This window comes from Phocoena sinus, chromosome 3 (genome assembly GCF_008692025.1).
Source record: "Phocoena sinus isolate mPhoSin1 chromosome 3, mPhoSin1.pri, whole genome shotgun sequence".
Lineage (NCBI taxonomy): Eukaryota > Metazoa > Chordata > Mammalia > Artiodactyla > Phocoenidae > Phocoena > Phocoena sinus.
In genome coordinates this window covers 883,192-899,846 of record NC_045765.1, presented here as the reverse complement: position 1 = coordinate 899,846, position 16,655 = coordinate 883,192, and the positions used below count along the sequence as shown (strand labels likewise).

At 63.1% G+C, this 16,655-nt stretch overlaps 2 protein-coding genes across 8 annotated transcripts; both read right to left on the bottom strand.

The window, feature by feature from the left end:
* Positions 1–5,601: 5,601 nt before the first annotated feature.
* Positions 5,602–8,397, bottom strand: FAM174C (family with sequence similarity 174 member C). Of its 2 annotated transcripts, XM_032627763.1 has the most exons (4): positions 8,052–8,397; positions 6,817–6,933; positions 6,248–6,309; positions 6,005–6,059 (listed from the first exon to the last, which is right to left on the bottom strand). In XM_032627763.1, the coding sequence occupies exons 1-3, from the start codon at positions 8,333–8,335 to the stop codon at positions 6,297–6,299; spliced, it is 414 nt and encodes a 137-aa protein (XP_032483654.1). In that variant the 5' UTR covers positions 8,336–8,397; the 3' UTR covers positions 6,005–6,059; positions 6,248–6,296. The 2 variants fall into 2 exon arrangements, with proteins under 2 accessions (XP_032483655.1, XP_032483654.1); XM_032627764.1 differs by lacking the exon at positions 6,248–6,309 and having other exon boundaries at positions 5,602–6,059; positions 8,052–8,390.
* Positions 8,398–9,282: 885 nt separating this feature from the next.
* On the bottom strand, positions 9,283–14,108 carry CIRBP (cold inducible RNA binding protein). 6 transcript variants are annotated; one of them, XR_004349307.1, is made up of 8 exons: positions 13,976–14,093; positions 12,810–12,918; positions 12,619–12,725; positions 12,387–12,525; positions 12,225–12,306; positions 12,052–12,122; positions 9,598–9,730; positions 9,283–9,438 (listed from the first exon to the last, which is right to left on the bottom strand). XR_004349307.1 is itself a non-coding variant. In XM_032627761.1 (7 exons), the coding sequence occupies exons 2-7, from the start codon at positions 12,910–12,912 to the stop codon at positions 9,726–9,728; spliced, it is 507 nt and encodes a 168-aa protein (XP_032483652.1). In that variant the 5' UTR covers positions 12,913–12,918; positions 13,976–14,093; the 3' UTR covers positions 9,283–9,725. The 6 variants fall into 6 exon arrangements, 5 of the variants coding, with proteins under 5 accessions (XP_032483652.1, XP_032483651.1, XP_032483650.1 ...); XM_032627761.1 differs by having other exon boundaries at positions 9,283–9,730; XM_032627760.1 differs by lacking the exons at positions 9,283–9,438; positions 9,598–9,730 and adding an exon at positions 10,910–11,675 and having other exon boundaries at positions 13,976–14,108.
* Between the last annotated feature and the right edge of the window lie 2,547 nt (positions 14,109–16,655).

Sequence of the window (16,655 nt, the reverse complement as noted above, 5' to 3'; positions counted from 1 at the left end):
CCAAGAGCTGGAAGGTCCCCATGTGAGGGATTATCCAAACTCCTCGCAAGAACCTTGAGAGGCCAGAGACCGGCAAACTAAGTTTTGTCCCAGCCAGGCGGGGTGGTAAATGCACCCGCCCCAGCTACGCATTTCCGATATGCTGTGGCCATGTTCCACACGTGCCCTGAGCTTCCTGCTCTCCTACCGGCACTCACCCCTCTTTGCTTGGGCTGCACCGTGCCTGGGAGGCCTTCCCCGCTCTTCCTGTAAAATTCTGGTTCCTCCTTCAAGGCCCATCGTCCTCCCTGTACTTCAGTCACCCCCCAATCCCCGCCCACAAGGTTCTCTGTTCTCTGCCCTCCAGGGAGCTCTGCCCATCTGTTTGGGGTGTTCTGGCTTCTGGGTCTTGTCCATTGACTGCAGGTGCCCAAGTTTGAAGTCCCAGGGCTGGCTGAGGTGGCTCCACAGAGGAAGGTGGGAACCTGCCCCCAGGTGGTGGGTGGGGCAGGCCCGGGAGGCCGAGGGAGGACCAGAACTGGCCCAGGGTCACGTGGCAAGGCCCCAAACAGACCATCTGGACACCGCTGGAGTGAGGGCCTGGGGCTCCAGCCACACAGGCCAGGCTCGGCCCGGGATGGCTGGTCTGGCTCTTTGGGAAGTGATGGGGCCACCACTCTGGAAGGCGTGGGGCCTGAGCCCAGGAAGAGGGGCTGCGAGCCCAGGGGTGCCAGGCCTGGCCGGCAAAGGGGTCCACCCAGAAGCTCTCTCTGCCCTGGGACGAGAGCACCCCCCATGGCATGGGACCTCATGGATGGGTGAGGGTCTCTTCTGTCACACCCAGCAGGACTTGGACCCGCAGGGTTGCAGGGGTGTGGGAGACAGAAGGGCACAGCAGGTGAGGGGACATCCGGCAAAGGCCCGGATGGGTCGGCTCATTTGCATGCAGGGGCCACCGAGGCGAGAGCCGCCGCCGCCGCCGCCGAGCGGATTTGAGCAGAAGCTCCGTTTTCCTTCTGTTCTTGTCTCTCTCTCAAGGTCAGAGCCCGAGCAGGGACAGGAACAAAGGCGCACGTCCCCCATTCAACCTCCCTGCGCCCGCTGTGCTCCCGGAGGAGGGGCCCCCGGGGAGGGGAGGGGAGGGCAGAGCTGCTCCACGGTCCGGCCCCGGGCAAGGCGGGGACGGGGGCGCGGGAACAGCTGCCCAGCTGCCCTCGCGGACCCCTGCCCGATGGGTCCCGCTGTGGGCCCCCAAGAGGCTCTGTCGCCTCGCCTCCCAGAGTGGGTGGCCATCCCAGCCTCCAGGCTCTGCTAGCAGGGGGGGTCAGCTAAGGTCAGGGGTCGTTCTGGAGTAAGCTTCTGCTGGAATCAAGGGTCAGTGGTCAGGCTCACTTTGGGGACCGGGGTCAGTCTTAGGTTCAAGGCTCAGTCAGGGTCAGGGGTCACTCAGAGTCGACTGTCAGCCCCAGGCCCAGACCCAGGGCAGGCTTTTTGATGGGGTCTGTCCCCGTCCACTGCAGTCTGCACTCCTGGGCTCAAAGGTCCACCTTAGACTCAGGGAGGGTTTTGTCCGAACCAGGCCCAGACCTGCCCCTAGTCTGTGCCCAGCACCCCTGCTCCAGCCCCCACTGCCCACCGCCCACCAACCCTGACCGATCACCCCTACCCACTGTCCCCTGCCCAACCCCACTGGCTCCTGACCCACCACTGGTCACCCACCGCCCACGAGCTCCAACACATCACACAATACCCATCACCCTCTGCCCACTGACCCCCGGCCCAGTGCCCACCACCCATTACCTGTCGTCCCAGCCCACAGGGTGAACTCCCAGGGCTTGGCATCAGCGACCAGTGCCCCCTCAACCTTCAAAGGCCACAGCGCTTTGGAGAAAGCTAAAAATATGCAGGCAAAAATTTCTCATTACAGAAAATATTGGACCCAGTCCACCGCCCACTCCGGCTCGAGTGCTTTTCTAGAGGCGGGATGGGGTCGCCTGGGAGGGCGGGGGGTGGGGGGGGCCTTGGCGGGTCTGGGGCTTCACTGAACCAGTTCAGAGCGGGTCTCAAGGAGAGTTCTCCAGGCTGTGACTGAGCATAAACAAACTAACCTGTCCCTTTCTCTTGCTGGTAAATTAAAATTCCCACCCTCGTGTCCACTGTCCAGTCAGGCCATTGAAACCTCAGCCCGGACCTCAGATTCCTGCAAGCTCCACAGCCAGGGCAGCGCCGGACCAAGCAGGCGTCATCCCAGCTATTCCACCCCACTCCTCCCCCTGCCCCTCCCTCCTCTCCACCCTCCTCCCCCTCCCAGCCCCAGGGCCCTGGACACAGAGCCCCTCCTCCCAGTGGTCACCTGGCAGTCTGGGGGCTAGACCACTGCTGTCCAAAAGAACTTCCCACAAGGATGGACAAGTCCAACACAGGCACCACCGGCAGCTCCACATGGCTACTGGGCACATGAAATGTGGTCAGTGAGATTGAGGAACGGGACTTCAGACTTCACCTACGTTTAATTAATGTGGATATAAATAGCTAGTCATGGTCACCATACTTGTGGCACAGCTCTGGGTGGAGCCGTGCCCGAGTGGGCACCTGGACCGCCACTCTTGTCCGGGACCAGGACATCAAGGTCTGTGTGGAGAAGGGAGGTGGCGGCTCAGACAGCGCAGAAAGGAGACGTGGGTGGGGCTGAGCCCCCGGGTAGGATGGGGGATCAGGGGAGGGGTCCTGGGAACCCCAGGGAGGGCACAACTCCCTCGCCTGCTGACCCCAGGGGAGCGGGGGCCACGTCCGAGGGAGAGCACGTCAGAACCAGCAGAGGGGCTCCCACCTACAGGGAAGACGCCTGGCCTTGACCAGCTTCCCCGCCCCCTCCAGGCCCCAGTCCCCAGATGGAGAAACGAGGTTGGGGGCGAGGCCGTCTAGCCGCACAGCGACCCTCCCGGGAGCCAGAGACCCCCAACGTGGCCCCCGGGCCGAGGGGGCTGCTTTGCTGCGTGTCCAGTGGGCACTCCCAGGGTGGGGGCTGGGGGACGGAGGTGGTGGGAGGGCCCTCGAGGGCGCCGGGCTGTTGGTCCGCGCACCCTCACCCGGCGCGGGCTTGGGACCCGCTGCGGGCGACACCCGTGTGCGCGCGCGCGTGTGGGCTTGTGCCCTGTGTCCGTCCCGCACGCCTGGCGGCCGTGTCGCCTGTCCTCGCAGCCGTGTCATGCCTGTGCCCGTGTGTGAGTGCGGAGAAGGTGCTGGAAGGCCTCCCGAGCCGGTATGCACACGCACACGCGGCCCTCCAGCCATCCGGGCCCGGGGGCCTTTCATCTCGCGCTGACAGGCCCCTCTCCCGGCTCTTAGCCACCTACAACTTCCCGCTAATAGTCCATTAACCTTGGCGGGGGCTGCCAATTACTCGGCACTAACGCCGGGGGCGCGGTGCGCGCGCGGACGGCGCTGACAGGCGCAGGGCCCGGGAAGCGGGCGGGGCTCCCCCCAAACCGAGGGGGGCGGGCAGGAGGCGCGGGGCTGCGGGGGCACGCGGTGTGTTCCCGCCTCCGGATGGCAGAGCGCCGGGTCTCTCCTGACCTCATTATAGTAATTAATGTGCCTTTTGAAGCTCGAGAAATCGCTCAGAGCTGTGGGAAAGGGGCGCAGATCACGGGGTGGGGGCTGGGGGCGGGCCGTGGACGGTGTCTGAGCGCCTGTTAAAAGCGTGTCCCCCCAAAAAAAGAAGCGTGTCCCAGCGGGTCAGACACGGAAAGAGACAGAGTGACAGAGAGGGACAGACGGAAACCCAGGGAGGCTGAGTGAGAGGCGGTGCAGATGGAGAGAGACACCAACAGGGAGATGAGCAGAGGTTCAAAGACAGAGACGCAGAGACAAAAAGACAGAGATGCATGGAGAGAGACCCACAGGGGGAACAGATGGCAAGAAAGGGCGGCCAGAGCCCGGGGCTCAGGGGGCATGACATCTCAGGGCCTCCCAGGGACTATGGCCTCACTTTCTCAACCCTCCCTGGCTTCTGGGGACCGGCTCGCCACTCCGTACAGGACCCTCCCAAAGAATGGGGGTGGCAGGGGCAGTGAGGACTTCCTGGAGGCGGCAGCTGGGCACCAGAGCGGGGAGAGGAAGTGTGAGCGGACTTGGAGCAGGGTCGGGGGCTGCCAACAGAGATGCCCAAGGAAGCCAACTGGGGGCCAAGGCAGAGGACCCCGGCTGGAGAGAGGGGTGGCCAGCTGACCATGACAGCTCTTCCGCAGGAACCCGGGCTCAGGCCGGGCCAGGAAGATCAGCAGGACTGCAGGGTAGACGGGCCACAGGGGCTGATGGGTCTTGAGTGGGCAGCAGGCTGGGACCATCCCATGGTGGCCATGGCAACAAGGTGGGGTCAAAAAGGCGTGCGAAACAGGGCCCCCGACTTCGAAGTAGTTCCCCACCTGTACAAGGATTTGCCTCAGGCCACCCCAGACCACAGGCCAGCATGGTAGAGGCCGGGCATCACAAGGCTGCCCCCTGGTGGCAGCTCCTCCTAATGACAGCTCCTGCTAACGACACGGCCTCGGTGCCTCCGGCCAGCGGCCCGGGGAGACCTCAGGCTGTGGGCAGCCACAGGCCAGCCCCACCTCTCCCACTCTCCAGGACCACAATGACAGGGTGCGGGCGGGGAACAGGCCAGAGCTGGACTCCGCCTAGAAACAAGGCCCACAGAGGAACTCATCAAGCCCCTCACCAGGGTTGGGGACTGAGGTACCCCGATGGGACTCAGGTGCCCAGTATGGATCTCAGATGGCCAGGATGGGGATTGAGGCACCCCAATGGGGTGCAGGTGCCCAAGAGGGGGCTCAGGTGGGAAAGGAGGTCAGGTGCCCAGGATGGGGGTCAGTTGCCCCAGTGGGATTCAGGTACACAGGATGGATCGCAGGCGGCCAGGATGGGCAGTCAGGTACCCCAGGGGGGGTCAGGTGCCCAGAATGGGGCTCAGGTGGGAAAAGGGTTAGGTGCCCAGGGTGGGGGTCGATTGCCCCAAGGGGATTATGGTGCCTGACAGGGGTTCAAGTTCCGGGGATGGGGCTGACGTGATCAGGACGGAGGCTGAGGTACCCACCCCCCATGGGACTGGGGTGCCTAGGATGAGGGTCAGGTGCCCCAGTGGGACTCAGGCACCCACGATGGATCTCAGATGGCCAGAACGGAGGCCTGAGTGCCAGAATAGGCTTCCTGGGATGGGAGACCAGGTTCATCAGTGATTCCACAAGAGGCTGATGGGGGAGAGGCAGGGTGGGCACAGGGAGCCTCAGGCTGCAGAAAGCTCCAGACCCGTACACTACAGCCTGGGGTTCCTCAGGAAACACCCCCAAAATAGTGGTGTGAGTGTGGTGAGGCAGAGAGCATGGCCCTTAGGGGCCCCAGGCTGAAGGCATTATGGACAGGGGAACCCTGAGCAGGAGCTTTGCTGGATGAATAGGAGTTCTCCCTAGGCTCAAAAACAATGACTGGCAGGGTCTTTTTCCAGGCAGGTGGGAGTAGTTCTCCCCCATCTCTTTGTCTCCTTTGTGGGATTCCTCACGGGACCCTCTGGACACCTGAGGATGGGACCAAATGGTCACAGGTGGGAGAACTAAGGCCCACATGGAGCCCAGGTCTGCTGCCCACCCCCCACCTGTGAGCCAGAGCGCTGGGTCTGGCCCACTGTGGAGCTGGGTACCAGCTACAGAACCACTGGCTGCCTTTATTGTCCTCAGCCCAGGGATATGGTGCTCCCAGACAGGCCCCCCAGCCCACCCGCCTACCAGGCCTCAGCTTGGGGCTGCCGCATCCCCACCAGGAAGGGTGATCGGCACAAGTCACAACGTGGCCAGGGGACCTCAGAGTTCTGCGTGCTGCTGCCGGGGACCCTCTGGCTTCCAGCCGGTATCCTGGGCGGTCTTGTCCGGGGACAGGGCTGGGGCGGCTTCTGGCAGGCCGGGCAGGCCCCACACAAGCTCTTTGGCGGCAGGAGAATCAGCAGGGCATTCCAAGCACTGGGAGGGGCCCTGTCTCTCGTCCTTCCCACAAGGCCGCTGGAAATGCTGCCTTCCCGACCTGTACATCTGGAAACGAGAGGTAGGAGGTGAGAAGTGTTGGGTGGGGAGCCCGCCCCACCCCCGCCCCACTGTGCCTGTGCCTCTAACATGCCCAGCCCCCACCCCCAGCCTGCAGGCCCTGCCGACTCCCTACCCGGGAGAGTGGGGTGCCCCAACCAGGAGATGCCGGGACCAGAGGGATTCCCAGGCCATACCTGCACCTCCCTCGGGGGGCTTGGAAAGTCAGAATCGTCCTGTGGTCTCTCAGCTTCTGTGCCTGAGCCCCCGATAAGCTGGGGTTAAACAGGCCATCCCTCCCCGCTCAGGCCCTGTCAGTGGCCCTGAGCCCAGTGGCCACTGGGTCACCTCCGTTGTCAGCCCTCTTTCTTCGTCTCTGCCATTGCCTCTGCCTGGGATGCTCTACCCCTGGCTGGGGCCGTGGAGAGGCCGTCTCTGACCCACCCCCCAGCTTTGGTAGCACCTCGCAGTTCATTCTCCACCTCTGACACTGATCTTGACCTTCGGGGTCAGGCCCAGAGCAAGTGCCCACTGACTCAAGCACTGCAGCCCATTCCCATCTTAAAGAAATGGGAAACTGAGGCTGGGAGATGGACGTCCCTGGGACGAGGCCACACAGCCTGCGACGGCAAAGCCAGGCCCGGCCACTGTTGTGTGCTGACCGCACTGAGGACCTCACCGGCCGACAGTCTTCCTAACTCTCTGGCCTGCTGACCCCACCCCCCAACCCAAGGAGCCCCTGAAGGTGTGTGGAGGGCTGCCTTACCATCTCAGGTTCCTTGTTTCAAAGACCGTCTCCTCGTCGCTGTCCAGCGATGCCATCTCGGTGGGGTCCTCGGTGTTGGCCAGGAGCCCGTACCTCCTCTGCTGCGGCTTTTTCAATCTGGAAGCAGACCCAGGCTCGCTCAGCGGCCCTCTCATGGCCCTTTGCTGGAGCTGCTGACACCCTGCCCTGCTTCCCACCTTCTCCGATAAAGCTCGTCTGCTCGACTCCCAGAGTCTTGCTGTGAACTTTCCGGTTCCAACTGCGTTTCTTCTCATAATGGTCACAATCGTTATGAGTTGCTGTGCACATCGCCCCTGGGCGAGGACCCCTGGGAGGGGGGCGCTGTAATTCCATTTTACTAATGAGACGACTGAGCCTTAGAGAGAGTTTGCCAAAGATGTCAAGTAGAAGGCTGTCACGGGCAGAAGCCCCGGCTCCTGACCACCACCAGGGAAAGCACGGGACCCTCTGTGGTGGATGTGGCACGTATTCAGATGGGAGACGAACATTGTGTACCCACAGCAGTGTCAATGCAAGACAGAAAAGGCCCCTTCAGAGCATCTGGATATGATCAGCTCTGCGTGACCAAGGCCCTCTGGAGATCAGCCCCAGAGAGGAAGCCAAACGGGGAGGACGGGCCTGAGGAGGGGGTCACGGGCCTGCAGGAGGCAGGGCGTATGCCGCGGGGAAGGCAAGGGGGTCCTCAACTCTTGGGGAGAGCGTGGGCAGAACCTAAACACTGACGATCACGGCCAGCTCTGGGCTGAAGAAACAGGAGGAGCAAGGTGCGGGGGCAGGCTCCCGCCGGGCCCTGGTCAGGCTGTGGGCGTTAACTACAGGAAGGAATGCGGCCAGGCCCGCGTGGCAGATGCAAGTTGGGTTAGTGGGCGCTGCGCTCGTCGTCACCGGGCTGGGGGAGCCGCAGAGGGTCCCGGGAATTCCCGGTGCCCTCATCATCCCGCAACCTCTAGTCTCGGTGGCTGCGGCTCGAAAACCAACCCCAAACTCCCGAAGAAGCGGCTCGTCACGTGATTGCATGACCCCACCCACTCACCACCCACGTCCCCACCCACTCACCACCCACGTCCCCACCCACTCACCACCCACGTCCCCACCCACGTGACAATGGCGAACCGCGCCGGAGAGGCGGGGCTTTCGCGCCGCAGCACTTGGGGCGCGAGGCGCGCGCCCATTGGCCGCGCCAGGGCGGCGGCGGCGGCGTGCGCCTGACGCACCTGAACGCCCGGATGAGGAAGTAGAGCACGGCTAGGACGATGAGGCCCGTAACCACGTAGAGGGAACGCAGAAGCGGCGAGTCCGGCGAGCCCAGCGGCCAAGGGTGTGTGGTGTTGTGCGGCGCGCCCGGCTGGCTCCCGTTCGTCACGACGGGATGCGGCAAGAGCGTGGCCTGCGTGCGGCGCAGTGACGGGGGCGCGGCGTCCGCGGCTCCCAACAGCTGCACCGACAGCAGCAGCGCCGACAGCAGCAGGAGCCGCAGCGGCAGCACACGCAGCCCCATAGCCCGGCGGAAGCGGTAGCCGCGCCCCGCCCCCGCGAGGAGCAGTCACTCACTGGCGCCGGGGCGGGGCCAGCCAATGGCTCGCGGGGGCGGGGCCTGGCTCCCGGAAAGGCCCGGCCCGCCACCGCCCCCGGCCGCTCACCTCGCTTCACCCGAAGCGGGGAGGTACCCCGCGCCCCGCCGGCTCCGCGAGCACCCCGACCCCGAAGGCTCGGAGCCGCAGTTCTGTGTCCCCGGCCCAGAGCGTGAGCACCGCGGCCGCCCCGCAGGGGGACTACGATGAGGGGACAGGCGCGACCGTGCCCTGCGGGCCTCCCTCCCACTTGGGCCCTGGAACTCTCGCGTCCCCGCCCCCGGTCGCCCTGGGCTTCGATGACACCAGCACGGTGGCCCGCTGTCCCTGGCCCTCCAGGAGGGGAGACCTGTCCCGGCTGTGAGCCTGGGCATCCCGCCTTTGGCGGGGGCCAGGAGGGACCAGACACACCCCGTGGGAGAAGGCGGGGGTACCAGTGACCGGGACCTCACCCTGCTGAGACTTGAGGTAATTCGCCCAGAGTCCAAGGCAGCTAGAACCGGGGCTCAGCCCCAACGCTCTGCACCCCAAGACCAGGCCTGGAGGCAAACAGCCTGGGAAGGCAGGCCGGCTCCGGGGGCGGACAAGCTGAAGGTGCCCGGGGTTACTCTGGCAAGGCCTCTGCCTGGCTCCGGGGGATGCGCCGCCAAGGGACCACCTCCTCCACGGCTCCCTCTGCCCGAGAGAACTGCCCCGGGGTGGGGGGGCAATGAACTGCCGCCTGGCCTTTCGGGTCTGGATCCAGCTCGTGGCCAGAACGAAGGCCCCAAGAGGAGGCTATCTCTAGCGAACTCCCCACCACAGCCCCTCCGGCCAGGCCTCAGGCTGAAGCTCAGTGTCCGCCCTCCACGACGCACCCCACACCAGACTCAGATTTGTGGGTGTACACACCATCCCTTTATTCAAATGCACCTTCCACATTTGTCTTGTCACATCACGAGTGAGGACTGGCCGCCGTGCCAGCACCACACGCCCATCCTCCTGCAGCACCTTGAAGCCCCGCACCCCAACCTCGCCAGTGAAGCACCTGCTGGAAAGACGGGAGAGGTGAGAGGGGGACACGAGGGCTGCTCCAGCAGGAGATGAAGACGCTGCCCCCGACAGGGGTCACACAGCCAGGACGGGGGAGAACCCACCACAAGGGCCAGGGCCACAGGGCCACATGTCTCCCCCGCCGAGAAGCACTTACAGGTGACGGACTGCAAGGGCAGACAGCTGTGCCGCTGGCTCTTGCTCCCGGGTGAAGTTCCTCCTGGGGCAGTGACCCCAGGTCGTTGTTGCTCTCGGGTCACCCTTCCGGGTCGCACTGGCTTCCATTCAACCTGCCAAAGCAAAGGAGTGTTAATCCTGACACCCTGGCTGAGCTCACAGCCGCCCCTCCCCGACTCCCCCGAAACCATCCACAGCTCCTAGGAGGGTCTCAAGCTAGTCATCGGGGCCAACCCAAGAGGCCCCGCCACGGGCCAGCGTGCCCAGGGCGGGCCTGCGCCTTTCAGATGGGCCAGGCCACTTTGTACTCTTAAGCAGAGCCAGCTACCCACTTGGGATGGAGCTGCTTAGAAATCGGCGCGGGCTCTGAGAAAAAACTCATGGCAGCAACAGACATCAGAGAGAGCTAGTTAGGAGTGTGACTCAAAGAGGTCTGGAAAAGACAATCAATTGATGAACAAAAAATTCCAAAAGGCGGGGCGTTTGGTGGTCTCCAATCCTGCTCAACTGCCCGGGCCGCTCGCCTGGCTGCAGGCGGGGAAGGGCAAACGGCCGGGGTCTGCCTTTAGTTCTAGCTTGAATTTTTTTTTTTTTTTTTTTTTTAAAAAGGAAAAAGAAAAAGCAAAAAAGTCAAAGGAACATTCCCCGGGTACACGACTTTACTTTCAAATGAGCTCTCAACAAGAGGAGGGATGCGGACGAGCAAAAGGAGTTACCTCGAATTACAGGACTATCTCCACATATGAGCTAGCCCAGGGAGCAGCTTGCGTCTCAGAGGTTTCTGTTGGGCGCACAACACTTCTGTCCTCCGAGGGGCTGCAGCTTCCATAGGCTAGCAGAGAACGCTCAGAACTTGTAAAGCAACAGCAGAGCTAGCTAATGAGCCGGTCAGTCTGTGGTCACCCGGGGACCCTGCCTGTGTCTGCTCTCTGGCCTGCTTCTAGACTAAGGAGTTCAGGGTCAGCGTCGGGCGCCCGCGTGTCCACCGTCCCTGCTAGGCTGCCCGCCCCATCGAGCCTTCTGGCTGCCATGGCCAGAAGCGCTCCGGGGCTGCCCTGCGGTCCGAGAGCCCGCTCCCATCACCCACCTGCTCGCCTAACTGGGGCCGGTGGTCGTTGGCTGTCACAGGGGCCCAGCCAGCGTCACTGACCCTGCCTTTCTCCTCTAGCTGTGGCAGCCTCGGGCGGGACTGCGGACCTAGTCCTCTAGCTGCCCTCTCCGCTCAGGTCTGCCTGCCTCGAGCCCCTGCAGGGCGCGTGTGGTGCAATCAAAGGGAGATGGTCAGAGCGAGGTTCATTCAGATGGTCTTTTAATCGGCTTCGTGAAGCCAAAGAAAACTGCGTACAAGAATTCCTTCACCACTTCAGATACAACATTGACGGGATATGCGTACGTCTTCCGGCAAAAAAGGACAATATAAATACACATTTTCAAGAACCTCTCGGGGATGTCTGCAAGTCTACTGTGGGTCCCACACGACAGGTGGGCGCCCGGGCCGGGCCAGGGCAGCCCGGGTGCTCTGCTGCCACCCGCACGGTTCTACCACGCTACACTCAGAAACGTGACACCGAGTTGGAAAAAAGCTACAACTTGCTCAGCTTCCGACAAAGAGCAGATTCAGAGTCTGTTCAATCTCAAAGAGAAGTGACTCGGGGCACCCAAATTCATGGGGCCAACCCCACTGAAAAGAAAAAGAAAAAAGCAACACAACCGAAAACAAAAAAACAAAACTCTCACAACCCCTGGTGATTTTCTAAAAAAAGAACTCTTGGCTCACGGTAAAAAGGTAAAACTGGAAGTGCTCTTCAAAACGTTTTTAAGACTCTTAAAAACAGACAGCGCTTCCTTAAAAAGCAAAGTGTAGTAACGAGGCCATCTGGGGGCCAGAAGCAGTCAGGCTGTGTTTGACAAGATCAGAACCAATAAGACTACAAAAGTGGGTACAAGGAGGTGTGATCACTACACATTAACGATTCAGCGGAGCTCCCAAAATCTTTAAATATACGGCCATTGGAAGGACGATCTCGAGCAGGAAGGATTTTTACTCGTTGTGTGTAGCTGAGAACAAGAAGCAGGCACAGTGTAAAGGCGCTGAAGCACGCGACGAGAGGCAGCATTCCACTCCCGGCCCAAACCTGGGGGCTCAGCCCTGGGGGCTCGGGAGCGACCAACCCCCCCCATGGCCGAGGGTGGCGGGCACGGCCCACATGCACGGATGCGGCCTGCTCTGCTCGGTGGGCCCTCGCTCTCCCTTTCCTCCTTGGTCAGCCTGGTTTTGCCTTTACGTTCTGTGGCAGAAGTGGCTGCTGGCACCGAGACCCAAGAGGACAGTCTCGTCCCTTACGGGGCAAACATAGTGACCGGGTCTGAGCACTGCCCAGAGGGCACTGAGGCTCACTGAGCTCCCACCACAGGCCCTTGGAGCGCCGCTTACCGTAACTGTCGTAGCTATCTCTGTAGGACCCGCCCGAGCTCCGGTCACCGCAGCTGCCACTCTGACTCCGGCTGCAGGAAGGACACAGGTGAGCGCCGGGGGCCACCTCGGGGGACTCTCACCAGTCCCCGTGCCAGCGTCCCCACAGAGCCCCCCAGGCCCCCCGCCCGTACCTGCTGTAGTAGTCTCTGGAGCCTCCATAGCCCCCACTCCTGGACTCGAACCGGCTCCCCCCGTAGCCGCGGTCCCCTCCTCCTACAGACGGGACGGGAAGGAGAAGTGAGTGTCAGCTTCTGCAGCAGTGCCCCCACCTTGTCCCTGCAAGTGGCACTCACCTCTGGAGAACCCACGGCCCCGACCTCGGCCCCCGCGGAAGAAGCCCCGGCCCCCGACAGAGCCACCTCGGTACCCGCGGGATCGGTTATCAGACGATTTGCCAGCCTGGTCGACCCGGATCTGCCGCCCATCCACAGACTGGAGACCAGAAATGGACACAGTTAGCCTCTGCACCTCCCGCCCTCGGTCTGCAGCCCAGACCCACCGAACCCCAGAGCAGCCGGCCCTCACCTTCCCGTTCATGGCCATCATGGCGTCCTTGGCATCGTCGATGTTCTCAAAGGTGACAAACCCAAAGCCCCTCGATCGCTGGGTCTCCCTGTCCTTCACGACCACCACTGTGCAGGGGAGAGGCCCGCGGTCAGCACCCAGCCCTCCCCGTGAGCAACCCCACTCAGCCACCAGTCTGGCACCAGCCTCACCTTCTGAGATCTGTCCATATTTTGAGAAGACCTGCTCCAGTGACTGCTCGTTGGTGTCAAAACTCAGCCCTCCGACGAAAAGCTTGCCTTCATCTGATGCCATGGCGGCCTGTGACAAACATCATCAAAAGCCTCAGAGGTCCTGCAGGGGCTTTGAGACTCAACGCCCCCCCCACACTTTACTTTATACAAATAACGTATGTTTCGGGGGGAAACGCTGGGAAACTATTTTTCTGCCCTTTAACCATCCCAAGCCCACACCCAGGACTTAATTCAAACAAACCCTTAATTCCTTTATCACTTTGGGTCCCTGGCCGCTTTTGTGTTTGGGCCAACTCCGCTCCCCAGACTGGGGGGGGGGGGGTCCCTGAAAGCTGGGGCCACACTGCGGTTCTGCAATACTCAGTGTTGCCTGGCTGTGGAGCCCCAAAACTCCAGGCAGGGGACGCCCTCACGGGACGTTTAGGGCTACACCCTGAAAGCAGGCATCGGCCACCATCGTCACTGGCTGAGTGCACCTTGGTTTCTGCCCGTTGCAAACAGCGAGGGGTTAACTCCTAACCCGACCGTCGCGGGGCGGGCGGAGTGGCAACGTGCTTGGTCCACTGCAGGGCGCTGTGCAGGCGGGGCGGGAACTCTGCGCCGGGATATCAAAGCGGGGCGGTGCTTATACCGACCCTTTACAGGCTGGTAGCCTACGCTGAATGGCTCCGAAATACAGGCCAGAAGGCGCCCGGCAGCACGTAACTGGGACCCAAACTTGGGGCGTTCGGGCTGGCACCGGGGTTGTGTCGCCCTCGCACTACTCCAACGGGAAATCGGGGAGGAGCCCCAGCCTGGCCCCACCCACGCGCGCATGCGCCCCACGCCACTCCATCCGGGCACTCGGCGCTCCCGCCATTTCGCAGGGCGCAGCTTCGTGCTCGCGGCCGCCATTTTGCGGCGGTGTCCCGCTCGCGAATACCCTGGCCCACGGGGGATGCCCTCCGACCGCGGTTCGGCCCGGTCTCCGCTGCCCCTCGCCGCCGGCGGGGCGGACTACACCCCGGGCCCGCCCCGGCACCGCCCCCGCCCAGGGGCGTGCCGCCGCCGCCCCGCCTCCTCCGGCCGGCCGCAGGCCGCCCGCCGCCCCGGGCCCGTGGAGCCGGTGCCGCCAGGGCCCTCACCACTGAGTCGGGCAGGTCCCTGGCGCAGGCGGGAAGACGGCACAGCACAACGACCCGGGTCTCCTAACGCGCGAAGTGACGGGGGGGGCGTCCTGCGCCCGCCTTATGTACTTCTTCGCTAGGCCCCGCCCCCGAGCCCGCCTCTCCGCCCCTCACCGGCCAATCCGAAGCCCTGGAGGCCGTGGCTCTGCCTCATATTCATGAGCTGGGGGCCGGGCCTGTACCGGCCGCGCCCCCTCCCGCGAGCGGGCGCGGGGCACAGTGAACGGCGGGGACGCGCATGGTCCGCAGTTCTCCGCCCGCGCGCGGGAGGCGGGGCCAGTGCTCGGCGGGGCGGAGCTGACCCACTTCCGCGCGCCCGCCCCCCCCCCCCCCCCCCCCCCCCGGCCTGTGGCGGAGAACAAAGGGGTTCGGGCGGCTTCTGCCAGTGGCCCAAGCCTCCTGGGAACCTTCTGGGAGTCGCTGCAATCCAGACCTTTGCGGTGCTCCCGCAGTCGGCGACTTACTGACCTCATCCAGGTCCCCACACCCACCCGAAATCAAGTTCTCGGACACCTCAACTTCATGTGAACCCCGATATCAGTCATTATGTACTTGCCAACATAACCGACACCCCAGAACTCTCAGAACCCCAACGTTCCACTTCGTGTGATCCGCCCCAAGGCCCGCCCAAACCCTAACACTGAGGCAACTCCATTTATGTGGACCCCAATATTCTCCACGATCCCAATTCTTCCTGCTTCCCAACTTTGGGTCACCCCAACTTCACCCAACCCAGTTTGCCTACGAATCCCAACCCGCAACCACACCTAACTCCCACCCCAATCCGGACTTCACCCAGTGTGGTGCAGCACTCACACGCCATAGTCACCTGGCCAGACACTTTTTGCATCCCAGCTCTGGACCTCAGGCTGACCTCGGCTTGGGCTCTCAAATCCACTATTGTGCCCAACTCTCGAGTCTCCACTGCACCCCAAAATTCAGCCCAGCCCCCCCATCTCCCTTTCACCGCTGTGCTCCAGCCGCCCACCAGCACACCCAGAACCCACTTGGTTCCTCCCCCTGCATCTTTTTTCTGTCTGGGGGTCCTGAGAGCTCTGCTATCGGAAGAACCAGCTTTGCAGAGATCTTCACCCCCAAGGCTGCTCCTGGGAGCCCCTCTTGTGGTCACTCCTTTCCCCCTGCCCAGGCCTTGGCTCATGTTACCTTCTGTGGCCCTGGACTCTTCCATGGGTGGAAGAAGCTAGTGCAGACCCCTGCCTGCCCAGACCAGAGGCCCAAGCTATACCCCTGCCCCAGAAAGTCTTCAAAGGGCATACCATCTGCATAAAAGTTAGGGGGAATTTGAGGGACTTCCCTGGCTGTACAGTGGTTAAGACTCTGCGCTTCCAATACAGGGGGCGTGGGTTCGATCCCTGGTTGGGGAACTAGGACCCCGAATGCCGCACGGCGCAGCCAAAAAAGTTAGGGCGATTTGAGAACAGAGACCCCTGCTTTGCTGCCTACCCCAGGAAAGTTCCAGCCCCACTCCAGGCCCCAGACTCGGTGGGTCTAGCTGACGCAGTAGGAACGAGAGCATGGACACTGTCTCCTGTGACAAGGCCGCTGGGACCCCCTCCTCGGGCTCAGGACCCCTTCCCCCAGGCAGCAGCTCATGACTCATGGCAGCCGTGTCCGCACCTCGTCCCCCCACGCCACAGCCCCCCCATACAATTCCCCGTCAGCCGCAGCCCGCTGCTGCGTCAGCCACTCACGCAGGGCGGTTACTAAAAGGAGCAGAGAGAATCAGCACTCAGCTCTCGCCCTCCCGCCAGGGCCCGTGGAGGGGACCTGGGGCCAGGCATGCCCAGCCCAGGAGTAATCCCCTCCCTTCTCATCTGCTCCCCCAGCAAAGTCAGGTCGGCGGCTCCTGTCCCCAGACCAGGCGAAGGGGTCCTTGCAGTCACCGGGGCCCCTCATCACTCTTTGCACCACCCCCCGTCCCCGCCCTCACTGTTCTGTGGTTCCTAGTCTGCCTTCTCCTGGTTTTGTGAAGTTCCCTGGTTCATTCATTCATTCCACCAGCAGTTATCAAGCGTGTACTTACTACGAGCCTGTTGCTGGGTACGGGGCTCCATGCGTACCCACGACTGTCCTGGGTTCCCATCACGGTGTGGACCTTTACCTATGGATATCTATGGATACCGTACCTTTACCTATGGATACCTGTCCCTAGGTGCGCCTGCACCGGATATTGTGTGGGAACTGTGTGCTGGCGTCTCAGGTGTGTTACCTGTCTGCCCACCTGTGTTTCTGCGGCTACCGACGTCGGCGTGTCCCTGTGACTCGGTGTGTACCTAGGACCTTGTGAACCCGTGAGGGGCGAGATGGGGGACTGGTCTCAGGGGGCTGGCACCACCTTCCTCCCTGGAAGGTGATGCCAGCTCCCTCGGCCGCGACTCCACGCTCTCCCCGCGGACACAAGGGGGAGCTACGGCCTCGCTGTCAGCCTGGCCGGGGGCTCCCGGTCCCGCCCCGCCGTCCAGCCGACGGCCGCGAGCACCAGCGTGGGAGGGGGCTCCCGTCCCGCCCTCAGGCCCGCCCTCGCGTCTCCGCCCAAGCGCTGGGGGTGGTCGGCGAGGAGGGGACTTAAAATAGCCGCGGGCGGGGGCGAGGCTGCTATTCACGGCCGGGACGCGCG